At 50.3% G+C, this 26,148-nt stretch overlaps 2 protein-coding genes across 2 annotated transcripts in view; both read right to left on the bottom strand.

Annotated features, from left to right (window-relative positions):
• EIF2B3 (eukaryotic translation initiation factor 2B subunit gamma) overlaps window positions 1-13,333 on the bottom strand; it is a 103,855-nt gene extending 90,522 nt beyond the window's left edge. The window contains exons 1-3 of the mRNA XM_074876193.1: window positions 13,209-13,333; window positions 12,840-12,988; window positions 10,047-10,186 (exon numbers count right to left, since the gene is read on the bottom strand). Of these exons, the coding sequence (XP_074732294.1) occupies window positions 10,047-10,186; window positions 12,840-12,987 (288 nt within the window). The 5' untranslated portion in view covers window position 12,988; window positions 13,209-13,333. The remainder of the gene's footprint in view (window positions 1-10,046; window positions 10,187-12,839; window positions 12,989-13,208) is intronic.
• Window positions 13,334-13,710: 377 nt separating this feature from the next.
• Window positions 13,711-22,625, bottom strand: LOC141946441 (E3 ubiquitin-protein ligase HECTD3-like). The gene is made up of 21 exons (XM_074876192.1): window positions 22,173-22,625; window positions 21,917-22,077; window positions 21,263-21,355; window positions 20,702-20,837; window positions 20,210-20,325; window positions 19,831-19,944; window positions 18,680-18,762; window positions 18,270-18,435; window positions 17,613-17,694; window positions 17,164-17,346; window positions 17,019-17,068; window positions 16,858-16,922; window positions 16,467-16,570; window positions 16,083-16,202; window positions 15,868-15,957; window positions 15,569-15,775; window positions 15,159-15,288; window positions 14,621-14,695; window positions 14,242-14,323; window positions 14,063-14,134; window positions 13,711-13,887 (listed from the first exon to the last, which is right to left on the bottom strand). The coding sequence occupies exons 1-21, from the start codon at window positions 22,494-22,496 to the stop codon at window positions 13,803-13,805; spliced, it is 2,538 nt and encodes an 845-aa protein (XP_074732293.1). The 5' UTR covers window positions 22,497-22,625; the 3' UTR covers window positions 13,711-13,802.
• Window positions 22,626-26,148: the final 3,523 nt, after the last annotated feature.

Below are 26,148 nucleotides of genomic sequence, written 5' to 3'. Positions count from 1 at the left end.
GTTAATGTAACATGACAAAAATGCATAATTAAATTCCAGGCATCCTAGAAGTCCATTGATCTTCACCATGGCTTTCACCGAATTAAACAGTAACAGAAAACCAGTGCTGAGCAAAGTGACAGCCTCTGGAATAGCCTGTGCTGTTCACAGCACCACTTTCCTATTATCAGTGTTACACTACTGTACCAGGCTGCAGAAACAAACACAGAGAAAAACCCCCTCTAGCATGGTAACTCCATGTTTGGCATCTACTCCCTCCCACATTCCCCAATAACTAGAACTACTTAGGTTAACACACGCAACTGCGCTCTAAACAATTCAATTTTCTCTCTCAAGGGATGAATACTCACTGAGGAATATCACCTGCAACAGGGTGTGACAGCTGTACAGACCACAATCGCCATGAAAAGGCCCAACCTCCTATGAGGGAAGGGCTGTTAAGATCCAAACATGGGGAAAATACACAAGTAGAAATCATGCAGGCTAGAAACAAAGTACAAAGGCTTTAGACAGCAAGGAAGAAATGTTATTCCAGAAACATGTACATATAGCCTGTGAATGCCTTCTTGGAAGTATCACCCTACCTGAAGCCAGGGAGGCCTTGAGTCTCATGGGGAAATTACAAGCAAAAAATTATTAAAACATCAGACCAAATGGTGACTTAACGTTCAAAACAAGGACATCATTGAGGAATATCGAACGGAGCCCTGTACAACTACTCCTGCTTTGTGGGGTCCAGGGTGGACTTTTTCCCCCACACACTTAAAACCTTACTCTCTTTGGAAATAAAGTAAGATGCACAGATTCATTCCACACAGGCTTTTCATTTCTTTGAACATTCATCACATAATGACTTTTGAAAACTATAAACTTGAGTTTGACTTATTAATGTTAAAGGCTTCCTATGCCCAATAAAGTGAGCTGATAATAAAGGATGTTTAACTCTTCTTTGCCTTCATGTGTCCCTGAAAGTGCTGTTAGAGACAAAAAGTGCAAAATGTTTTCTGAGATTACTTTTACTAAAGCTGTATTTTTCCCTCAACACATAACACAGCATGTTATTTACACAAGACTGTATATACTTTAAATAGGGAAAATGAAGGATGATTACAAAAATGAACACTAACTTCTACTTACTCCCCAAAAAATGAAAACTAGTAGTAGCTCATAAAAACAGGAAAAGACTTTTACCAGGATGCTTTTAAACAAATTATTTCAGCTATATACATGTGCAAAGAGCTTACTATGTCTGCAACTAGAATAGGTTGGTGTAATCCATCAGAAACCACATAGGGTCTAAATGAAAATATATACTGTAATACAGGAGAAATGCTGACAATTAACTTCTGCATGGAAACAAGAGGTATTTGTTAACATAATGAGCACGGCCTTGAGTTGCCAGGAGCATGAAAAGGATAAGGACATGCAGTGGGAGATGCAACAATTAAAACTGACAGGCATCTCAGGTCTGTCAATGACTCTTGTTGCAAAACACCTAAGGTTTTGCCTGCGTGTATAATGGAAGGCATCCTCTTTAGCCAACAACGTGCAAATGCCCTAATAACCATTCTTGATCCTAACCTTCAGAGCTAATTGCCTCATTCAAACTTCTGGTGTTTTAGCCCTGATCCATAGTAAACCCTGGCAGCAAAATAATTAATTTAATTAGCTACATTCTTCTAAAGCTGAGTAACTTTAAAAAAAGCCAACAAAAAAACCCCAACAACCAACAACTGTTAAATCCTCTAACTCTTACCCTGCCAGGAAAAATAAAGATCAGAGCAAAGTCCTGAACACATTCATCAAGCACACAGTCAGGCAGCGCTCTATCATTCCCCCCAGCAACATCGCCAGCCTGAGCACCTGCCAGTATAGCTGCTTTCTACTAAGACAATCAGCTGCGTGTTGGGAATGGGACTTGGGCATGCAACCCGAAATAAATTTTGCCTAGTGCCTCACTGGTGGCAGCTTTCAATCAGAGGTAGAGAAGGAAACAAGATGCTACATACCCTGCAAGCTGCCATCTCATACATCTGTTTTTCCCATGCAACACTAACATTGTGAAAGGCAGAATCAGAAAAACTGACAAGACAGCAACTTTTATTTGTATTTTAGACACTCAAGTAAACAGTATCTGTCAGGTCTGCTGGAAAAAGCTGATTAATTTCTTTTTACTATTTTAAAATAGATGAACAGAATATTTAGTTAAGTCTTGCTCATAGAGAGAGAGACCTTGTCTCTTACAAATGAATTTAACTTGGTTTTATTTCCACTGACAGTACAAAAAATACATAACTATATATTATGGAGACTTAAGTTTTTCTTTCCATGCTCACCAAACTCTGCTCAGCTGTACCAAAAGGATTCAGATTCCATCTTCCAGCCGTTACAGCAAGCTTACTTACATCATGTGTTTGGAAAGGAGATTTTTCAACAGAGGAAGTGAAGCGCTTAGCCATGCCGTCCAAGACTCCACGGATCAGTGACCCTCAGCAGCATACAGACCACCACCGTGACATCACACTTTCCACAACATGGCTCCCAAAGATGCACATACCAAAAGAATCTGGAGTTTCAATCTTTGTTTATTTGTTCAAAGAAAGTTGTTTTTTCTTCTTCATTTTGGTAGTTTTTAGGGTTTGTTTTGCTTTGCTTTTTAAAGAGCTATATTACTTTCAAATCTTACTTTTTGAAACTGAGAAAACCAGGTGGACCACCTGAGATGAAACATTTCACACGCAAGCACTCACCAGTGATAGCAGCAGAAGACATGCTGATTAATTCACACCATATTAGTCAGGGCTTCCATTAACACAACTAAGGGCCCATCAAGGAAGGAAAATGTGAAATTGTTCCATTGCTGTTACTCTGCTGGAACACCACATTTTAATCACTGGCTGGAGTATAGTTGAGTGACACAAGGGAGAGAAATGCTTAACAGAAGATGAAAATAATACAGACTCAGTGAAGACAAATGCTTGATCCAGGCACACCCAATCCACCTCCTGCTTCAGCCTGAAACACAGATTCATGATTTAACCAGGTTTCTCAACCTGCTGCCTGGAGAGGCCCCAGCCTGGGAGGTGGCGCCAGACAGCAGCTGCGTAGGTCTGGTAAAATTTGGCACAGGAAACAAAATGGTCAAATATTAGAGAAGCCTACATTTCAGAGGAACTCATTTGTAAACTACAGTGACACCTCCCCTGCCCTTTTTCTTTTTTTTCATCAACAATAATCTACAACCCACAAAAAGGTCTGCAGCAGTTAGATGAATGGTACAAGCAGGTAACAGAAACACAGTTCTGAAAGGGGTTTCCTGAGTCAGAGTGTAGCCTCCTGCCATTTCAGGTATGACATTACTTAGTTTATTTTAAAATACCCAGACCAACAAACAAACAATAAAGCCACAACAGAAAACCAGCTTCTCACTCTAGTATAAAGTTAGGGGATTTTTGTCTTGATTACTCCTTCTGGAAGACTGTTTCACAATCCTATTCTGCTCTGATTAAAACTTTTTTGTAATTTTCAGCCTATGTTTTCTCATAACAAATTTAAACCCAATTATATTCCACTCTGAATATCTTATCTCCTTTTCTAGTGTTTGTTCCCTATTTGATGCATTTGAGTTCCACACCTGCATAGTATTCCAGACAAAAAAAAAAAAATCTTTCCATTGCCTTAAGCAATAGTGTTATTTCTTATTTCTACCATAAAAAATACTTTACCTGATACATTCTAGTCTTGCATTTACCCTTCCTTCCTCCATCAGAGTGGCTGCTCACCATCACCCTATTTCAACTAGTACATTCTGAGACATTGCAATTTACTCTTGGACTCCTAGCTCCTATTACAAATTCTTGTTACTAATCCCCAAAATCATGAGTTCTGTGTTACCAACAAAAGTCTTGACACTATTACTGTGCTATAACATGGTAGGTCAGGGCACACATATTTTGCATACTGGTCCTGTGTATCATCCAAAGGAGGTCTACTAAGCTGCAAGAGAAGGCCTCTAAGAATGGTAGTAGAAGTCAAATAAATTAAGACATAAATCTGGACTGAAGAAGTCAGAGCAACATATTGGAGGGAATAACCCCACTAAAAGCCCTGATGGACACACCAAAAGACTTTACGTTATGACTTGAAAGAAGTGTGTCCACTAAAACCAGCTACAGAGGAAAAGCCTCCCTAAGTGAGCCAGGAGATTTCATTACATAACATTTTAAGAGACATCAAAATAAGTTAACATTTAAAAAGGCAGTCTTCAGCCCACAATTATGGAAAAAAAAAAAGAGTCACCACTGAAAGATGAGCTGCCTACAAAAAACAAACTGCACCATCTCCTACCACAGCATGCAGCAGACAGCACTCACATCTCTTCTCTTGCTAGAGAACATATCAGGTATCACCACCGAAACTGTCAAGACTCTTACTAATTTCCTTGTTATTCAGATTGAACTCATCTGAATGCTCCAGCCAGTGCTGCTTACCAATAAAAACCAGAAACAAGGACCAGTGATAGTTACTGAAGAGAAAACAATTATACATGATTTTAAAAAAATAAAACCCACACCTGTTACAGAGGCCCCCTTCCACACTGCTCCAGGCAGTTAGCAAGCTTTGGATGCTAAATAAAAATAAATAAAAACAGGAACATGGAAGTTACCAAATTACACCTTAGTACCTGCTCTGCCACACTTGTAATATCATCCTCAGTTTACAGCAGCATGCTGAACATACTATACTCTTTTACTAAAAATGCCAAACACTGATCTCATTCAAAAACCCCTTAACCTTGAAGCACCATGCGTGAGGAAAATTAAAGACAAATCCAGAGCAACTTTAGTGTTTTCTCATCATCTATGGAAGAGGTATTCGGGTTGTTCATGCTCAGGGCTAGCTTAAGCCATCCTTACACCCAAATTGTTTGCTCATTTGTCCCTAATGAACACCTACCCTTTAGAGAATCTGACTCTTAAGAAAGCAAATTATTTCTTCCCCATTACAAATTCTACAGGCTCCTTAGCAAAGCATGCAAAGGCTGTGTGCCTCCCATGCCTGTAATGGATGAAACAGTGACCAGTAACAGCCTAAGTGATTGATGAAGTGGGAAAGGTATCTCAAGAGAGTAGAATCAGAAAGTGACAGGAAAGAAATGGATGTGGAAAATGAGATTTCATGAAGGAGAGAGTTTGATTTACATTTCATACAAAAATGTTTACACCTATGCTATTTTTTTTTATTTTTATTTCAAGCACTCCCTGATAGGTCAAGAATATTCTCTAATACAAATAATAGATTAAGACAATAGCAACACGGCTCCAACCAAAGCAGGAGACTAAAACATATGCCCTTCGGAGACAAAGGAAAGCATAGATTCTGCCCTAAAGAGCTCACAACCTGCTTTTACTAAAGTACATTAGATGAGGCAGTATTTACCTATTACAGACTTAGAGAGAGCTGACTTTGTTATTTAATCTATAAAAATAATTTCCTGAAGTTTCAAAGTAATTATTGACAATGATTCATGAAAACAGACAACATACAGCAATATTTTAAAAGTCTTACATAAAGATACTGAATTCAATAAATTGCATGAGAGTACTGCTTTAACAGATTTGGAACCTAAGGATATAACTGCTTGATTCATTGCTTGTTACAATCCATCAAAGTTGCTTGGTTTATCATAGCTCTTTGTTGTCTTCAAAAGATTTAGTGAAAGGTTTATTCCACTACTTTGCACAGCTTTTCAAATGCTGACAGGCACGCAATCGAAGAAATCCATGGTAGAGCCTCTTTTTGTGTCCTGCAAGTCTTGCTGGACCTTTCTCACTTCCATACTGCAGGTAAGGCAATAACTCAAAAACTACTTGAATCACTCCAGAATTACTCTAGTATAATTGCATATGTGAACAACTGAAAGAAAGTTTGGGTCAGAGAGCATTTAAAATAAATAAATAAAATCTATCTTCCCGTAATGAATTTACACAGCTAGAGAAGCAGATGGTCATCTTCCAAAATACATTAAATTCCTCTACATACCATGCTCTTGCCAAGGCCCCATGTGGAATAGGGGAGCTCTCTTCACTCTTTATGACCAGGAAAGGTCATCAATCCAAACCTATAGGCATGGAGGGCTGGCTTGTTTCTCTGTTTAGGCTAGATCAGGAGGTGACAGAAATCTGTCTCACTAGCACAAACGACGAGGTGACAGAGACCTGTAAACAGCCCTATGGTGGTAAAGCTGCAGTTTCAACAAGAGCATCATTATACCATCAACAGTTAGTCTACATTGTCTATGTTCTACCATTTCCCATCCTACATATAAAGGAGAAAAGAATTAAGCCTTTGCTGCCTCACTTTCATATTTTGAAAAGCCATTCATTATCAGTCCTGCAAAAGATGAGCAGAAAACTAGGAACTTAAAGGGCCAAAAGAATAAAACAGACAGTGATATTAAAAGTATATCAAAAAAACAAAGACTGGACATTAAAATGACAGCCATGGAAACTGCCATAAGGCACACAGACTATAGCAGGGTCCTGAAACCAGCAGCGTTCTAGGGAAATGCTGGGATTGTCCATAGGAGAGCAATTAAAGGATCTGATCAAAAGTTGTCACAAAGTCCTGAAACTGTTTCTGTATTCCTGTGTAAAACAAAACATTTAAGAACTAAACAAGTAACTCCTATACCCATTTTTTGCTTTTTGACACCATTATAAGAGCTGGACTTAGTGTTAAACATTGATAAGTGTTATATTACCCAATCAAAAAATAATATGAATACAGGCAAAAAAAAATAATCCCTATCAGTTTCTACTTCATATGCTGCAAAATGATTTTTCAGTTACTTACACTCAGACCAATGCATTCCCAAATTTGGTTTTAAAGTCATAATCCAGCTCTCACTGAAAAAAACCACAACACTCACAATTCAGAAATCGGACTGTGGCTCTACTGAAGTTTCTATTTTGGTAGTTTCCATTTAAAACAACTTCAACTCGTGTTTAATCTCTTGTCCTGCTGGCTTTTTCAAGGTGGGGAAACAGAGTATGCAATGCACAAAGTATAGAAAGATGATCTTATGCATGAAACCATGAGAGACTTGAGACAGATGTCCAGTTTCCAGTACTGTTACCAATCTCTTTAACGATCCTAGGTAAGTTACTTCACCGCATTAAGCCTCAGTTCTCAGTTGTAGAGTTGTGAAGACAAACTGATTAATGGTGTTAGCTATTCAGATCCCAGAACTCAATGCTTAAATAAAAACAAGCAACACCACCCACCACACAAGTCAATTAAAGAACTACTGGTAAAGAACAGGCCAGACTGACACTCGGGCCTAGAAACCCAGAAAGTGGAACTTATGCGATCAAGTTCTCTGTTGTTCATTACTTCTCAAGCAGGTGCTTTTACGAATCAAGTTTAACATAATATCTTTATTGTGAGAAGGATACATTCAGACTTGTAATGAACATAAAAACCCTAATGAAGCTGCTACCTTGTCAATCAGACATAGGCTGAGACAGCCAAAAATAACAGGAAGAGTTCCACTAGAGCAAAGAGCATGCATCCATCAACTCTTGAAGTAAAGATGTCAGAAGAATCCTGTGTGTAGAGTGGGCGAACAGCAAACAAAACCTTAAACAGCCTTCCTTCGCTCTCATGAACTTCTGAACAACCAGGAAAAAGTAAGACTGGTGGAGTCAGTTGCTTGTTAGTGTGAACCAAGACAGCCTTATCTGGCCCCAAAACCACCAGCACCAAAAAGCCATAAAACAACAATGCAAACTACCTTCTCTCAGTCCTTACAGGCTTTGCAGGTATGTGTTCTCAGGCTACTACTGAATACAGTTCTGTAAATCTAATCTTGACATCTATAAAGTACCAAGCTTCATTAACCAAGGTGCAACACAACAAAGAGGCCTGCAACTGCAGCCACAGCAAGCAGCAACACTGTGCTGGTGGAACTCCCTCAGTCAAATGCTAGACAAGGCAGCAAGTCATGAGATTTTATGCTTTACAGGGGTCCAACATTTATGCATCTCAGAATTTGTGATCAGCAGTTCAGCTACCCTTAGACATATTTCTTGCTGTGCATTTATAATCTTGGCTTTATTCCCTGTCACTTGCGTTGCACACAAGCAAGTTGTCTACACTGTGCCATGTTACCTTGTTTTTATTGAGCATACTTGCTCTTCTGTCTGTGGGCAATTAACTCAATTTCCGACAACTAAGTTTCAGCAACCAGTTTAAACTTCTCATCAGACTTTTGGCATGGGTTGCAAAAAGCCTGCCAGCAAACTATGGCCACAAGCAGCAGTTGTTTTCACCAGGGAAACTCATTCTTCAGCAAGATCCCTTTCCTGCTACACCGCAGACATAGCCAACATACAGTAGCTTTTCAGCTACCTCTGCTGTGGAGTTCTCTCACCTATATCACACGGGAGAGGGCATACCCTGTAAGAGGTGTAACAGTGGTATGTGCTTACTAGAGGAACGACTCCAAAATACACAGTGCAGCGATCTGCTCAAGAACTTAGTACAGGCTTATTTCAAATAAGAGACCACTTTGTCCTCTCTGGCCAGGCAAGCAAGACATGGAATAAAAAGGGTAGAATCAGTTGCTGCCATTCATACACAGCTGACTGAAAAAGTTGTGTGTTTTTCAATACTACCTCACATCTTCTCTAAGCTTTTTTTCTGAAAAATAAACAGAAGATCAACACCGCCGCCTCTGAAGACAGTCTATTTTCTTACCCCCACATGCTTTACTGTTGTCTGCCAGGCTTCCCCCTGAGCAAACTTGCCTGGATTACCAAAGAGGGACACCCAGACAGCAGGACTGATCACTCTGATCAGGCAATAAAACTGTAAGGTCAGGGCCACAGTTTCCATTGCAGATATTTCCTTACTGCATGCACATATTTAAAAAATACTGCCAAACTGAATTATGACAAAGGGCGATTCTTCACATGACAGAAACACTCAATTAAGTTAAACTGATTTTGCTGATTTTTCTTTTCCTTTTTGTATCTTCTCTTCGCCCTCTAAATTATTCTAGTCTGCATTTCTTGCAGAATCTCTCTCGTTGTGCCACCTAGACACCCCTATTTGCCTGAAAAGTTTCATCTTGTCTCAACTGGAGTCTTTCTCTTGGGAGTACACAGCCTACTATACTACAGTTTATTACCTTCAAAAATAGCCTGAAGACAAAAAGACACCTCAGGACTTAAAACGGTTCATTGATGTCTTGTTGTAACCTTTATTTAAACAGCCAATTTGGCTAAGATGGCCTAAACAGACAGGGAACAAATTCAAAAGATTAGGTGTATGACAATGACAAAACCAAAATTCCATCCCTGATCATGGTGAGAGCTCTGAGCAGCATTTCTGCCTTACATGGGAGTGTTTTAATTGTGCAGCTGGAAATTAAAATTCTCTAAACTGGCATTTTTATTAGAACAGCAGTCCTTTATCATATTTGGGCACTGTTTATCAAAAAGCTTACCATATGACCAAGCCAGCAAAAGCACATGAAAAGCAGAAAACTGAAGACTGAAGCACAGAGCAAGACACTTGCCTGAGGGCTCAGGCAAGCCTGTGGCAGGGTCAAGAACTGAATATAAACTTCCTTATGTATCATCATATTGCCTAAGCTAAGGCAACAATGAATATTTGTGCAGAACTACTTCCCAAACACTACGTGGACAACAGCTATCACCCATCATATCAAAAATTGCATAAACAAATACAAGCTTCTAATTAACCAGAAAAGTTAGCCAGAAAGTTAACACTGACTAAGAAGCAGCCACTGCTCAGCCTGGATCTACTCCAGCCTTCCTAGCTGTCAATTATAGTCATTCAGAGTCTTTGTTTGAGTTCCCCCATGAGGTGACCTTTACAAAATTCAGCTCGTCTGAAGATCAGGAAATTCAGTTACCCACAATATCATTACACGGGACAGCTCTTAAAGCACAATGAAAGAAAAAAATATTATTATAAACAAATGTCTTTTAGTCAAGTTCAATATAAGTCAGCAATACCTTAATTTTCTGGTGAATATGCCTCAGTGAATCTGCTGTACCCATGTCCATGTTGTCACTGATGCACACAAAATCCAGCTTCATTTTTGTGTCCAAGTTTAACATCTTTTGGACTTCCTTCCTTGTAATCACAATGACCTCTAAAACAGAGGAAAGTGGGATGAGATCAAACAGGGGAAAAAAAATATTCATCACAAATAGGATACACTCATTTCTTATTTACAAAGGCTGATGGAACTGTCAAAAGGCTGGAGTAGCATAACTGGGTTCTACAACAAACCAAGCTCTTTTGGCAATAGCAACTTTTGAATAGAATTTAAAACTCCTAATGAATATGGAAACTATTTCTCCTGCTTTGTGTGGGGTGGAGGTTGTTACTGAAAGGGGCGCATGCGAGTGGCATGAGTTAGCAAGACAGAACAGAAATATCTTCTATCATTAGCGAGCGACCTCAAACCATATGTCCTCAAACAGACCAATGAGACCGTGCATTATTGTGACCAACACTTTAGAGCTTTGTCTTTTCTCCACCCTGACTGTGTATAATCCTCTGCGGACAACACCACCAACCACAGCATTGCAAAACAATGGTTAAACTATTTCTTAGCACCAGCTTGGCAAGAGAGTGGAGTAATATGTGAGCAACAAACTTATTCCATCCTCAAAAGAAAAAAGGTAAATGCATATTTGAAGGATACCAACAGTGGCAAGAAAGGGTATCTTCCACAATGAAGAAAGTGAGAACAGAAGCTCTGCAAAGAAAAGATTGAGAAAACAAAACAGCAAGAAACCTTTTCCCTTGGCCTCAACAACTGGAAGGAAAAGCAACAGTTAAACCCTGAAGTCAAAATATCCCACCCTCCTGCCCTAAACCCTCCTCCCCAAACCCCAACACTGTAACATTGTATTCCACATGGAATTTTAACAGAGAACTATGGGAAATAACACAGCCAGCAACCTAGGAATCTCCTGTGGTAAGACACAGAATAAACCTGTATCAATCAAAACTGAGCTCATCCTGAATCTGTTAACAGAAAAGAGGAAGGAAGTGTTAACATGAGAACGGTGTGTCAGTTTGGTACCAGAGATATGGGAGGGCTTCTCTCCTACTCCCATACCGGATGCCAACTTGGATTCAAAACAAGCTGAAGAATCTAGAGAAAGGGATTGAAAAGCACAACTTGAATTAGGGAAAGAAGCAACCGATGGAGAAGGAACTGGTGTCAGGTGGAAGTTGTAAGCCCACACAGTTCAGCATGTATCTGGTGAGCTGGACAAAGGTCTCCTAAATATTAGGAGAGATGAAGCACTTGCAATTAGGATAAAAAGGACTCAGTGAATCAGCCTACTTACTAACTTAAGCAAGTATGAGGAACTAAAGCCTCATGAATACAAATTATGATCCAGGGAGAGAATTCATGCCACTGGAGTATTAACGCAGAAATGCACAGCTTGGTCAGGCAGCAGAAGCAAGAGAGGAGCAGGAAGGGGGCACCTTGCTTACTGAAGCTGCATATACAACCCTGAACATCCAAATTCTCATAGGGGAGAATAAGCTGAAGAGCTATGTGTGAGAAAGGAGGAAGATCTGACCATAACACCACCTACTAGTGGTCAAGAGCATCAAGTAGAAATGGTTATTTCTGAATAATTAGAGCCACACAAAGCACAATATTGGTTACAGAGATTTTAGCTACCCATATATCCACATCACAGTATAAAAGTATGATCCCAGCAAAAAAGAGACAGGAGAACAGTCAAAGAAAGCAGACATTTAGAAAGCAGATTTCAACAAACAACAGGCAAAAACCAATTTCAAAGGAAAAAAGTGCTTATGGATTTCTGAATGAAACAAAATGAAGGCAGAGTCTTAAGTTTACTCTTTATTCTGTTCCTTCACACTGAAACAGTAAGAGGCTAATATAGATAATCATGAGCTGATCTTTACATCTTCACAGAAAGAAGAAGCAGTCAGGAGAAAAGCCACAGTGTCAGGATGGAGTACAGAATAATTGCACAGTCACACAGGAGAAGCAAAACGTTAAAGGACAAATACAAACATGAAAGAACAGAGACACAAAAGGTATCAGGAGGAAGTTTTATAAGAAGCAAGGAAAACACCACAGAAAGATTATGTCCACCACTCAAAAGGGAAAAAAAACCCCTAAACCCAGAAAATACTAAAGAACCTCACCATGTACTAAATACCATTTTAGCCCTCCTGTGAACCAAGGCCCACAGGTGAGCATTATAAGTCTGCCACTTCCCCTGCCCTGTTCTGTCCAAAACCCAGTGCCTGGCTCCACGCTGCAACAAGGACTAAATGCCTCAGACACAGCAAGTAACCCTGAACTTCAGGCCAGACTAAAACAACAAACCAAGAGATATCCCAGGAGAGCTGACACACTTCTGACACTGCTCTCACTAATGATTCAGAGAAAGAAACAAGTGAGAGACTCTGGGTTAACAACACTGGGAAAGGCATCAAAATTGGGAAAAGCATATAGATAGGAAAAGCCTTGGTGAGGGGAGAAGAGGGGGAAGAGGGCGCTGGCACAAGAGATGCAGCCTAGAGTGAAGGAAGGGATGTGACACGGTCCAACAGCATAGCTCCAGTGCAGAGAAGATATCTCCTGCTACAGCACCTGCCCCGACCAACAGGGCACCTGCGACAAGACGATTAGAACAAGAGGGGGCGACAAACGAGAGTGGGGGAGGCGACCATGGAAGCCTGAAGAGACCAGGGTAAGCATGTCACCTACACGCCCACACCAAGACACCGTCACGCCTCACCTTCGAAGCCGGCGCGCTCCAGGAGGTTCAGCGGGTACCAGAGCAGGGGCCGGTTGCCCACCGGGAGCAGCGGCTTCGGGATGCTGGAGGTCAGGTCCGTCATACGGGAACCGCCCCCCGCCGCCATCACCACGGCCTGGAACTCCATGCTGCAGTGGGAGCACAGGGGCAGGGCCTCACTCAACCACGGCCGAACCGAGCAGACCCGAGCCGGGCCAGGCCGAGCCGGGCCGAGCTAAGACCGGATCGGTTCAACCTGGACCGACTTTAGCCACCAGCACTTCTCGGAGTCGTGCGTCGGCTCCCCGCCTCCCCCGCGACCCCACAACCCGTGCAGAGGCGCCGAGCCTCCCCCCGCCTCGCCGTTACCTCGGCTCTGGCGGCCGCCGGCTCCCAGCGCCTCACTGACAGCACAGCAATGGCGGCGCCGGCGCGCACTGCGCGTGCGCGAGGAGAGCCGAGTGGGTCGATCGCGGGCAGCGACGGTAGAGCGCAGATAGGCTCGATCCGCCTCCTCGCCTTCCTGCGATCGGTTCTTCCCGGCCAGGTCAGCGAGAGGAACACCGAAGGCGGGATCCCAGGCTGCGGAGCGCCGAGTCCATCGATCCCTGCGGGCCGCGGGAGGGGCTCGGCGGCACAGCGCCCCCAGGCGGCCGGGGGTGGGGCTGCAGGCAGCGCGGGGTGCGGGGAGGAAGTTTTCAGGGTGCATTGGGGACCCCCAGCCCCACGGGCACGCTCTGCTCTCCACCCCACAGCACGCCGAGACGGCGCAGCCCTCAGCAGACAGTGCCCTGCTAGCCCCCCCCAGCTGCAGCACTGGCCACATACGCTCCAGTCCCAGCCCTCGAGAAGCATGGACACAAACAGGACCTGGGGCAGGACGGCAGGATCTCACCCTGCAATTTTATTGCATCTGGGGTCCCTGGGCAGGTGGCTCCCACGGCATGGGGTGCCTGGGGGGCCTCATTCTTCCCAGGGTTCCTTGTCAGTGTCGATGGACACGCAGTTGTACACGGCATACCGCAGCAGCTCCTCACAGGCCTTGGCCCTGGCAGGGGGGATGCTGAGTCACGATTGTGATGGGCACCCAGAGCCTCACGCTTCCCTCCCTGCACCCACCCAGACATCCCCCAGGGCAGAACCTGTGGCCCCTGGAAGGAGACCCCAATGTCAGCCCAAGGGAGGGGGGAGCATCCCTGTCCTGCATCCCCAGCTCAACTCACGAGGAATAGTTGGGCAAGAAGAAGCTGCAGGAGCATGTGGAGGCCTGTGGCATCAGGTCCAACGCGTTCAAGCTTGGCAGAAAGGAGAGAGAGTCAGACCCCAGCATGACCCAGGACCCCAGCAGAGTGCAGGGACCTCATGCCATGCAGGGACCCCAGCCCAGGGAGGATGGACTCACTTCGACCTTTCTGGGAAGACAGTGATCTGAACTGGGAGACGGCTCCGGCCAGTGACGAACTTGAGGAAGCGGCTGAGATCCTCTGAGGGGAAGGACAGGGCTCAGGTCTCAGGGACAGGGACAGGATCATCCCAGTCGCTGCCATCGCAGCAGGGCCTGTCTGTGCAGAACCATCCCGAGAGCATGGGGCAAAGCTAAGGGATGCTCTCAGCATCTCAGGAAAGGTCAGGCCAGACAACCCCAGACAACTTCCAGGGAAGAACAACAACTTCCAGGGAAGAACCTGGTGAGCATCCCCAGGGTGCAGGGCAGTAGGTACCCTGTCCCCTGGCCCACCCTGCTGCACATAAAGAGCAGGGAAAGTCTTAGGGTCACTCACCACTGGTGAAGTTGTTGAGTGCCTCCAAGAAGTTCTGGATACAGGTGTCATCGGAGGAAAAGTCCTCAAATGTGACTGCGACAAAGTATGTGCAATGGCTTTGTTAGAAACTCGCAGCAAAGCAAATTAACATGTGACATGTCTATTCTGCCCTTCTTGAGAGCCCAGAGCAGAGGCAGGAGAGGAGGAGCCCCTCTGCCCTCAGCCCCTGAGAGCCCCCAGCATCCCTGAGCAGGGCTGGCACCCTGCGCAAAGGCAGGTGGAGAAATGGGGGTCCCAGTTCGCAGGGTGGCCACTTATCTCTGCCCATAGCGGCTGAAGACCAGATGGACCAGACTGGGGACCGGTGGGGTTTGCAGCTAAACCAGAAGCATCCCTATCCAGGGTCTCTCTGGCTTATCCTCCCCCAGGCTCCTGGGTATCCCATGACCAGGGACTCAGCATGGGGCAGGATGCATGCGCAGGACGAGTGTCATCAAGGGGAGCCCCCACCCATACAAGGGTCTGGCAGCAGCTTTGGGCTGGCCCCAGCACTTACTGAACCTCCGCAGTTCAGCCACTGTGATCACAGGGTCCCCGCAGATCTTCTTCTCCAGCTGTTGCCAGGTGAGCAGCTCCAGCACAGGCTGGGGAACCACACGGAGCAACCCAGCACGCATGGCTGCAATCTTGGGGGGGGCACAGGAGGGGTCCCACGTCACCGTGGTGAGTCTGAGCCCAGCGCAGCTGCCCAAGGCACCAGGTGCAGGGACTGCGGGACTGCAGGACCCCAAAGGGTGTCCCCAGGCCTCATGGACATCCTGGGCATGGGGTGCACAGAGGAACCACCCAGCTGGACCCGGTTTTGGGGACACATTTTCACAGCCACCAACCCCACAGGTACCAGAAGGGCTTGCCACAGGAGCAGGGTCCCCTTGGAGCCACACTGGCCCTGGAGGACAGCATTACCTGCTCCTTGCTCTCCTCCAGCCGAGCCTTCTGCACCAGGCGGATGAACTCCTTGCGGTCCTCATAGCGCACCACAGTGCTGCTGCCATTGGGGATCAGCTCCACCACGCGCTGGTCGCTCTGCACCGTTGTGTAGGTCAGCTCTTTGCCAAACATGAACTCAAAGCCTTCTCTGTCCACCCCCTCCAGCACTTCCAGCAGATTCACCTGCAACCCCAATGGGCAAAAGCAATCATGGCAGAGCTGGAGCAGCCATGGGAGTGCACAGCACTGCCCTGCCAGCCCCCAGACCTGCTCACCAGCTCCGAGTCCACAGCAGCAAAGTCCTTGCTCCAACTGATCTCCTCCCCTGCCAGCTGCTTCCACACCAGTGCTGGCAGAGCCAGGATCTGCCAGAGGGAGCAGAGTCACGCGTCCTCCCTGTGCCCCTCCACATGAGGACAGCCCCTCTGCCTGAGACACAGTGGCCCCTGCCAAGCCACCTTGCTGGACAGGGAGGCTCTGCCATGCTCACCAGAAACTCCTTGCTCCTCAGGGCTGCTCCCATCAGCTGCCCAATCCACTCATACTTGGGGAAGTCCTTGCAGGAGGGGTTGGGGACGTACATGTCCCTGGTGTCGCTGCTGCTGTTACCCTGCGGGAGAGAGGCTTAGGACCCGCAGACATAGATGCGACCAGCCCAGCATGGTCCCTCTGCAGCCTCCCTCTCCATCATCCCTCCGCCTGCCTCTCCTGCCCTTTACACTCCTTCAGGAGACTCCTGCTACCCGGGTACAAGCACAGCCCCCCCCGGCCAATTGCCCTGCAAGTGTAAAGATAGAATTAACACTCCAAAAGCCCCCAGGCTCTGCTGACTGTCCCCCCAGGGTCAGAAGAGGCAAACAGTGGGGTGCCAAACCTGGTTGGAGGTGCGAACGAAGAACGGCAGGGGCACGGGGACATCACCTGAGCTGGGACACAGCTCCTCTGACACATCTGACAGGCTGTCCCGAAAACCGCCACCTGCAGAGGGGGCAGAAGCTGGTTATTCCTGACATGCCAAGGCCAGACGCTCAGCCGCAGGATGTGGCCAAGCTGCCCCGCTCCCTGGGGCAGGGGCAGTGCTGGTGGGGTAGGGGAGATGCAGGGACCACCCCACACTTGCAGAACAGGGTTGTCTCCCCACAGAGCAGCCAGGACAGTGTGGGCTCCCCACTGCAGTGGGTGACCCACCGAGCTGCACCCCAACACAAGAAAGCCCAGGGGAGAGCCCTGGGGTGAGCCCTAGGGCAGGAGGGGAGAGCTCTCACCATTGTCCATGATGCCCTCAGTGATGAAATCGCACTCCCACCACTGGCTGTGGCTCCGAGGCCATCTGCGGGGAAGCAACAGCCCCATGCAGCACCTGGCATCCCCCCCGCACCCCATGCCGGGGAGGTGACACCCCACAAATGCAGTGCTGAAGACCTACCTGTAGTCCAGGGGCTGATTGTTCTTGGGAGATCTGAGCCCTTCATACAGCTGGAGAGGAGCAGAGTGGAAAGGGGATGAGATGCAGCAGGGGTAAGCGATGCTGAACTGGCAGGTACCTGGCATGGGGCAGCGTGTTGCTGTACCTGGGTGAAGACAGTGTTCCTGCAGCTGGGGTCCAGCGCAGGGTTGGCACGGTGCTCCCGGGCCAGATGCCGGTTGATGTACAGCTTTGGCAGGGTGTGAGGGGGGGTGCTCTCTGAGGACTGGAGACAGTGGATGATGAGGGCTGTGCTCTGTTTGGACAGCAGCAGGAATGGCTTCATGCTCTAGCAAGGGATGAGCAGGGATGGTTAGAGGCCTGATCCTGCCACCACACGCTCTCTTTCCATCTCCCCAAGCACAGTCCCTGGTGTTGTAGGGGATGCTCAGCTCCCCCATCCCTCCTGCAATACCCAGCACAGCAGCTCTCAGCATGAGCCCTGGGCTGGTCTGTCCCCATCAGATCAAGGGGGACATGCCACAGCCCCCAGTGAAACCAGCCGAGCCTGTAATGAGATCAGCACCATCCCAAGGGAGCCTGGCAAATGCTCACACTGAGCGCATTGAAGGTACCGATGCTGTCCTCAGAGAGAGGGATCAGGTAATGCAGGACACTGTCCAGGAGCTGGACGAACCTGGAGACCGGAGAGGAGCAACATGAGAATGCGAGGGGGTTGGCGGACGTGTGGAGCCCGACACACCCATGGCATTTCACTGCAGACAGCCCTGGGCATGCACCAAGCCTGGGCCCCGTGCTCCCTGCATATGGGTCCCCTCCAGCCCATGGAGGGACACCAGCATACCAAGGGGAGTACCCAACAAGCCCCCTCTGGCCAAGCGCTTTTTTCTTTTTCCCCCCCCAGAAAAAGCTGCAAACCAAGGCAGCCAAGCCCATGCCACAGCACTGCGGCTGAATCGCTGTGGAGGGTCTCTCTGTGGGGCCAGAGCTGACCCCAGCCTGGGGCTGCCCTGCAGGCAGTGGGGTGGGGGACTCCACGTGATGCAGGTCCTCCTCGTCCCATGCTGCCACCATGCTCCCCAGACATTTGAAGCAGCCGTGTTTGGATGGGGAGCAGCAAGCTGAAGTCCCTGCCATGCACAGGAAAGGAGCTGGCAGACTTTAAGCAAGACATGTGCAACCCCCTGCTAGAGGCCAGGGCATGGTTATTCTCAGGTTTGCTGTGGAGACTGTGCCATCCCTGTGTCATACCTCTGAATAAGCACGGCCCGCCGGTACAGCACATCGGCATCCACCCCTTTCAGGAGAGGGTAGCGCACCAGCCGGGCTGGCTGGAACATGTCAGCATTGAGGATCAGGTCCCACTCCCAGAAGGACCTGATCTTAATCCCTCGCAGGCGGACATTGTACCCTTCATCTGCCAAGAAAGGACACAGATGCTGCGTGCATGGTTGCAGTTATGCAGCTGGCACAGCTCAGATGCTGCATCTGGGGGCAAGGAGCCCCCAGCACCTGCAGCATCCCAAATGAAGCTCACACCCCAGCTTTTCCTCCAATGGACCCCAAAAAGCAGTCGGTGCAGCAGGAAGATCCACAGCTGCCAGTACCAGCTGCAGCGGCTGGGCTGGACTGGCAGCCCCAGTCTGGCAGCGCAGGCTCACCCCGGCACTCCAGGATGCGGATCTCCAGCACGGGCAGGTGGATCTTCATGTCGCGGAGGATGCAGACATCCTGGTAGCTGTTCCTGCACACAGCATGGAGGGAAATGGCAGAGCTGCAAGGCACAGACACCGGCGAGACAGCCAGCGAGGCATGGGCCACTCCGGCTCCCCAGCAAGGATGCGCCACTACCGATGGCAAAAGCCCTCCCCACCTCACTGGGCCTGTGGCAGGAGGGGATTGAGTGGAGAGAAGAGGCTGTCAGAGGCACAGAGACATCCTGAAGAAGGTGGAAGCCGCATCCAAAGAGTCAGAAAAGAGCATGAATTCAAAGCAGAACAGAAAGGCAAGATGGCCAAGAGCGCATCGCTGTTCCCAGGGGGGTCCTGGCACATCTCGCAATGGCACAATCATCCTCCAAGCCAAGCTGGTCACGCAAGGGTGGTGTGTTTTGAAGGCAACAGGGATTTGTGGAGATGAGCAATTTGGTAAGTGATTCGCTTGTGTTTCCAAAGCCTTTGGTAAGGTCCTGGCAAAGATCCACAGGTGCGTGGGGAAAAAACACTGTGACTGCCCAGACACAGTGAGGAGTTGGCTTCTGCCACCGGGGAGGGGACCTCAATGGCCTTGTGTGTGCTTCTTCAAAGACAAATCTCACTGCTCAGCCAAAAAAAGGCAAACAGGCAAGTGTTGAGGAAGGAGGAGGAAGACATGACACCCCTGTGTAAACCCCTGCCTGCCTTGAGAAGGGTGTTGCAGAGCCAGAGCAAAGAGAGAGAGGTGAAGCACCCCAGGACTTCTTGGCTACAGCATGGCAGAGATGCTCAGAAAGGTGCCATCGCATGTGCCCCCAGAGGCAAGGAGGAGGTGGAAAGATCCCCAAAGTCACCAGGCAGGAGGAAGCACACTGCAGCCCAGTTGCCACAGCACGGATGAGGAGTAGGAGTGGAGATGAAGACGCTTGGCTGGCACATGGAGGCAGGGGACCACCACGCTTGTGGGAACAGACGTAGCCTGCACCCAGGGAGCCCTGACCCATGGAGAGCCACCGTCACCACCAGGTCACTCAGGACCGACCCCAGCCCTTTCCTTAGCATCTGGCTTGAGAGTTTGGCCCAAGCCAGACCCAGGCTGCTCCTCACTCATTACTCACTCGTTAATTAGGACAGTTCTCAGGTGCTGCAGCCCGTTCGGTGCACCCCCGTACACAGCCACCCGCCTGGGTATATAGGAGCTGGCCTGCCCGTCCAGCATCAGCCACAGCTTCCTGGGGATGAGAAGGGCAAGTGGCAGCATTGTCCTCCCCTCCCAAGCTGCCTGGACACAGAGATGTCCCCAGAGATGTCCTAGGGCTGTGGACAAGGCTGTGTCCTCCTGGGGTGCATCTGGCAGCAGCTGCCCCCCACCTCAACCCCAAGCCCCCAGCTGCAGCCTGGGAAAAGCTGCATTCGGGAGGAAGATGGTGCTTTGCGCTGCAGCCTGCCCATGCCTGGCACAGCCGCCAGCAGGGAGGGGACACCCCGAGGTCTCACTTGACAATAGTGCCTTTCTTCATGTTGAGCCGCACCCAGTGCTGCCCCGGGGGCCCGTTGCTCTCCCAGAAGGTGTATGTCTGGTTGTCCGTCAGATGGGCTGCGCCACAGTCCTCCTGCAAGAGTGCAGCAAGTGGAGGGAGGGAGCTGAGCATCCATGGGCATGCCGTGACCACCCCTGGGATGGGTCCCGTGGTGCCAGAGTTGGTCAGGACTGGGCCAGCCCCTCGGTTCGCTAGGCTGCGGGTAGATGGTGGCTCCTGCACAGAGCAAGCTGGGCACAGCCATGGACCCCTCACAGTGCTCCAGACACAGCGGGGTTTTGCTCCAGATGCCCAACTCCTGGCAGCTTCGCTAGAGCAGCAAAACCACACCACCATTCCCTGCCCCTCACAGAGGGAACAGCCACTGCCAGCCACTCCTCCCTGCAGCCATGGCGATGCTTGCGTGTCTCACGCTGATTTTAGGCTGTGGAGGAGCCCCACTACGCACCATCTGAGAGGAGACCTCAATGCTGCTGAGGTGTTCCTTGGTGCAGTCCACACACTGCAGTTCCCTCTCACTGTGATCATACAGGAAGCGTCCCAACTCCATGTCACGCTCGTAGCTCCAGCCCGGGGGCACAGACCTGCAGGAGGGCTCCATGTTAACAGGACAGGGAGACCAGGCTGCACCCCAAACCTGCCCACCAGCACTGTGCAGACGCCCCAGCTCAGACTGGCTGCAGCATCTCATAGTCACCATATCAGGATGGTGTTGGGCATCTGCTGTCCCTGCTGCAGGTAGATGGCATATCTCACCACCACCACACCAGGTGTTTATGGCCGCCCCAGCCCAGTGGGAATAGCACAAGGCAGTTGCTCTGATGCTCCACAGAGCAAAGGCCATCTTTGCTTGAGCAGCGTTGAACAGTATCAATGTAAAAGGCATCTCATGGCACTCATCCTCCCCACTCCCAACCCTGAAGCCAGTCCTGGCTCCCCAGGCATGTCTAGGCCCTGGCTGGCCGCTCCTCGGGGAGCTGCAGCACCACTCTAGCGTATACACTCATACCGAAATTTCTGCACCGCGGCTTCATCCTGCTCTACGAGTCTGGGCTTCTCTCCCAGGCGCATGGAGTAGGTCAGGTCCACCACTTGTTCCCAGCTGGAGCAGCACCAGTGGAGGAGTCACAGAAGGGAAAAGATGGGTCAGTGCTCAGCGTGCCCAAGCGTTACTGCCTTAGCCTAGAGTGGAGGCAGCAGCACTGAGGGACCAGGGATAACACCCAGGGGCTGCAGGAACAGCTGTGGGAGGGATGAGAGCACCCAGGTGCAGGCTGGGGCTGAGCAGGGGAATCCAGCCCTGCACATGGCCTTCCAGCATGAAAATCAAATATGAGCTCTCTCATCACTGTGTTACCTCCATGACATTGCTCAGCCCAAACCTGAGTGCCTCAGAAACCCGCTGGCACCACCTTTATCCTGCGCAGGTGCTACCACACGCAAACAGGATTAGCCTACGAGGGGCCACCACCCTCCTGCCCACAGGTGGCTCGGCCGGGATGTGTCCCACCCGCGCTGGAGGGTGTCAGGGGGGCTGTGCTGGACGTGCCAAGGGCTTTGGGATGGCTGGGTCCCACGTCCTCTGTGGGTGCCAGCCACACGTGCCTCCGAGGGTGCCCACAGCCTGGTCCCTACCCGGGGTGCAGCAGGCTGGGGGCCGTACCTGACCGCGGGTTTATAATCAACCCCGAATGTTTGGCGCTGCCACTGGATCTTCTCCACGGAGTCAACCGGTACCAACTTATCTCCTCCCTCTCCAAACCTCTGTGCCAGGAGCCAGCCCTCAGCCAGGTCACGGGTGCTCGTGTGCTCCTCCAGCTGCTCCTGAAAGCGCACCCCGGCTCGTCATCGCCGTCGGGACCCCAGGTCCCCCCCGGCAGTTCGCGGCTGCGCGGCGGGGCGCGTCCCGCCGCCGTTACCTTGCTGAGCTTGACCCAGAGCCCGGCGCCGTTGCAGTACTCCTCGCCGGTGGCGCGGAGGCAGCCGCCCTTCCGCACCTCGATGGTGGCCCTCGCCGCCCGCTTGCCGCCCCTCGCCGGCCCCGGGCTGTCCCAGACGCTAAGCAGGCTGCGGGCGGCAGCGGCGGCGGCGGCGGGGTCCTTGCAGATCTTGTACTGCACCTCCCGCGGCACGTAGCAGAGCGCGGCGGGCAGCGCCCGGGCGCGGCGGAAGCACTCGCTGCACTGCAGCAGGAACCGCAGCCGGCCCAGCACCTGGTGCGGCGCCTCCCCGCCCGCACGCATCGCGCACCGGGTACCGGCTCCGCGCACCCTCCCGGTGCTGCTCCGGCTGCGCCCCGGCCCTGCCCGGCGGTGCCCGTTGGCCTCCAGCAGTGTCACCGCGCCCGCCTCTGCCTCCGGCCGCGCCCGGCCCGGCCCTCCGGGGCCGCCCCGCCGCGGACAGCTCTTGCTGCCGGGCTGCCGCCTCCTCCCCGGGCAGGCGCAGTTCCGCCCGTGCGCCCCGGTACGCCGCAGCCCTTCTTCACGCCTCCCGGGCCACAGTCCCCCCGCTCCCCAGCGGAGCGCTGGGTGTGGGGCCCCCGGCATCCCCCTTTGCCAAGATGCGACTGTGTAACACCCACCCCAGTCCCTCGGTCCCCGACAGGCGCTGACCGGTGTCCCCTCGCCCCGCGGTTTAGGACTCCACTCCCTCCCGGTGTCCAACGTCCCTGTCGCTGCCTGCACCCCTACGAGCAGGGTGGGGGTGCCTGCAGGGTCAGGGCACAGGGCTACATCTCCAGCGTGGGCAGGGAAAAGAGGGGAGAGGGCATCCTGGCTGGCTGGGGGACATACTCCTGCCCCAGGCAGGCCTGCAGCGCGTGGGGAGGCTCCAGGAACCCCCTGGGGAGCAGCTTTAGCCCAGCCAGCAGCGGCATCCCGGCGGCAGGAGCGAGGCCGTGACACCCGGCAGCACCCAACCACCCCAGAACGCTGGCGGTGCGTCACCCCATGTCATGTCCGCCTGTTGCATACCACAGCGAGGCGGTGTCAGAGAGCAACTCAGCTCCACCCTACGCTGCCTGAACTTCTCCAGGCTGGGCACAAAAGAGCTGCGTTTAGGGATCGGGAAATAACCGAGCTGGCAGAGCTCAAAGGTCCCCACGCCCTTCCAGCGCCTGCCTGCTCCCCTGGCAGGTCAGAGTCCAGCTCCATCCCTGCCTGTAAAGGCACACTGCAAAGAGGTTCGACAGCTGTCACCCCTGCAGCTTATCTACTGAAGAGATGTGACTGTGTCACAGCAACAGGCACCGGCCTTGCCAGGAGCAAAGTGCCCTGAACCACGGTGAAAGAGAAATGCAAACTCCTGCCTCGGTTCTAACCGCGGCCACCACAGCCAGGAGGGTCCCGTGCCCTTCCTCCACAGCCACGTCACCCTATAAAACTGGTTACAGAGCTGCTGGAAAGGGTTGAGCTGCTTAATAGGCTGAGTCATCTCCATGACACCGCTTTGTGTGCAAAGGGTAGCACTGAGCCAATTTCTGCTTCACTTCCAGCTGCCTCTCATGACACCAGTCACCATCGCTGTTTAACCCAACAGGATCCAGGAGCCCCAGCCAGACCAGACAAATCATCACTAGTTAGTATGTTCATTTTATTTTAGATCCTACATGAGGTAGGGACAGACAGATCCTGTCAAACTATTTATAGCTTGTCATACTCCAGGGTATTAGTGGAATAACAAGAACAGCTAGACTACACCCGCATTATTAATCACCTGAAGCTATTCTATGACAATTCAGCAAGCTGAAGTCAGGAGAGAGCAAGTGGTTTCATGGAGCCGTCACAGCATCAGTCCGTCCCCCAGCTCGTCCCTACCCCCGTGTAAAGCTGCAGCTCTGGCACACGCAGCTGCTTCCTCTTCTCAGCAGCACAGGGGCACCAGCACCTTCTTCACGATGACACTGGCTTGAAAATCAATCTCAACCAACTTGAGGCTGGGTGATGGGGTGGGGATGCGCAGCCTCTGGCTTCTGGTGCCCAGGAGGGCTCCCCCACCCCGGGGGGGCCACACGCAGCAGGAGTCTGAAGCAGCAGCACTTGATTTCTGTGTTGTCAAACATGGTAGGAGACAGCTCCTACCCGCAGCTTTAGAGATCAGAGGAGAAAGAACATGACCCAGTACTGAAATAACACCTACTTTGGGCCCCTGAGATTGGCCAGAGCTGAGCCAGGCTGACCTTTTCCACAATTCGCTGGGCTGTCACAGCAGAAATTCAGTTTGTGATTGGCTTTAAAACACCACAGGCAAAACAGAGGACCGTGCAGAGGAGATCCAGGCAGGTTACCAGTTCCCCCCTCCCAGCTCACCTTTGCACACAAACTCAACAGCATGATCTGTGGGTTATCTTGGTGTCCTTACTCAGCTCACTTTTGTCCAGACCCTCTGACCATGCACTAAATGATCTCAGCTGAGACCTCGCTGGGGCAATGGGCTCTTCCTGCAACTGGAAGGGCTTTTCACAGGTCTCTACACCCCAGTATAGTGCTACAGCAGTTGCTGCTGCCATTCTCCAACACGTACGTGGCCATAACACAAAAGGGACAGTAAAACAATGGTATATATGGTAAAACAATGTTTCTCTCAATATGCTTGTAGGGGTTAAACCCAGACCATCCTGGATGAGCTCCCAACTGCAGCCTTCCTGCTAGGGCCATGGTCCTGTTACCACAAGTATTTTTAAAATAGAAATCCCCGTCACCAGCTAGATCCTTTCCCCCGAGCTCTAGTACTCACACCAGAGCTCCAGCAAGCCCTTGGGCAGCACTTTTTCCAGTGCCAGGATATAAACCCAAGGGTGTGAAAGGTCAGGGGCTAGAAGACCTTGTTGGGAGGAAGAGTACAGAAACTTGGGAAAAACTGGAGCCAGTAACTTCACAGTCATTAAGTGCTTGAGGTTAGGGAGGACCTAGACCTGAAGCCAGTGGGGCGAGACTGTAAGTTAGATCAGATTGCCCAGGGCTGTAAGACAAGCCTTGAGCATCTCCAAGGATGGAGATGCCATGATGCTTCTAGGGAAGGATCCCACCACTTCAGCCAGGCTCTGCTCTCAGCATCACCCTGCACGGCAGTTCTCTCCTCATCACAGAGGGTTGGGACTGAACGCATGGATGACGAGAGGGAATACAGCTGTCCAAGTGTCTCATCTCTGAGTGAGAAACCTGAGCTGCTCTGGGCACCTCCATAATTACCTCAGTTACCCTGTCAGCTGCAGTTACTTCCACCAAGGCCATGGGAGCCAGTGGTCACCTGTTGCAGGTGTCTCAGCCAGAGGTGCCCATTCCCCTGCAGCTGGTCACCCCAAGCAGCCCCAGGTGGCTCTTAGTCTGCCCATTGCCACAGGTGACATCAGCCCACCCTCCACCAAAGACTAGGGCCATTTTATCCATCCTGCCCTGAGCGACCCATCAACCAACCGTCCCCTGCCTGGCAATAAAGCATCAGAGAGGAGTCAGTTTTTCTTGCTACTTCTAGTTCTGCTTCGTAAATAATGCTGATCCCCCTTAGAGACGAGTGGGCAAGGTTGGAAAAAGCAGGATTGATTCCACCCAAATGTCAGTGACCAGAAAGCATCTAGGATGGCTCATTTCAAATCCCAGCTCATTGCAGAAGACTCCTTCAACAACTCTCCTTACTGAGGCCAAGACAGCAGACCTAAGTCCTTTCACTAGCTCATCCATACCTACTTAAAACAGACACCCGAGGAAGTGACTCACCCACCAGCACTGCAAGGTATCACACTGGATCTGCTTCTGTCCATGCTGGTCATTGAAGTCAGTCACAAAGCCAAAAAGCTCAATTCTGAGATAACTCTAGGATTTACAAAAAACCTCCTCCAGCAGACGGGACTTCACACCCACCCAGCTGAGCGTGGAAGGCTCTGCTGCAGGCAAGGGC

This window comes from Strix uralensis, chromosome 8 (assembly GCF_047716275.1).
Source record: "Strix uralensis isolate ZFMK-TIS-50842 chromosome 8, bStrUra1, whole genome shotgun sequence".
NCBI lineage: Eukaryota > Metazoa > Chordata > Aves > Strigiformes > Strigidae > Strix > Strix uralensis.
The sequence above is the reverse complement of the archived record's forward strand: the minus strand, read 5'-3'. Positions and strand labels throughout refer to the sequence as shown.

What these genes read in the sequence shown, in the direction of transcription:
- LOC141946441 (XM_074876192.1), bottom strand. Translation starts at nt 22,496, where the DNA reads ATGCGTGCGGGCGGGGAGGCGCCGCACCAGGTGCTGGGCCGGCTGCGG. An exon ending in TTGAGGTCTCCTCTCAGATG is followed by an intron (nt 20,326 to 20,701) that starts GTGCGTAGTGGG and finishes GCACTCTTGCAG; the next exon opens with GAGGACTGTGGCGCAGCCCA. An exon ending in TGGAGGAGAGCAAGGAGCAG is followed by an intron (nt 15,289 to 15,568) that starts GTAATGCTGTCC and finishes GCCCCCCCCAAG; the next exon opens with ATTGCAGCCATGCGTGCTGG.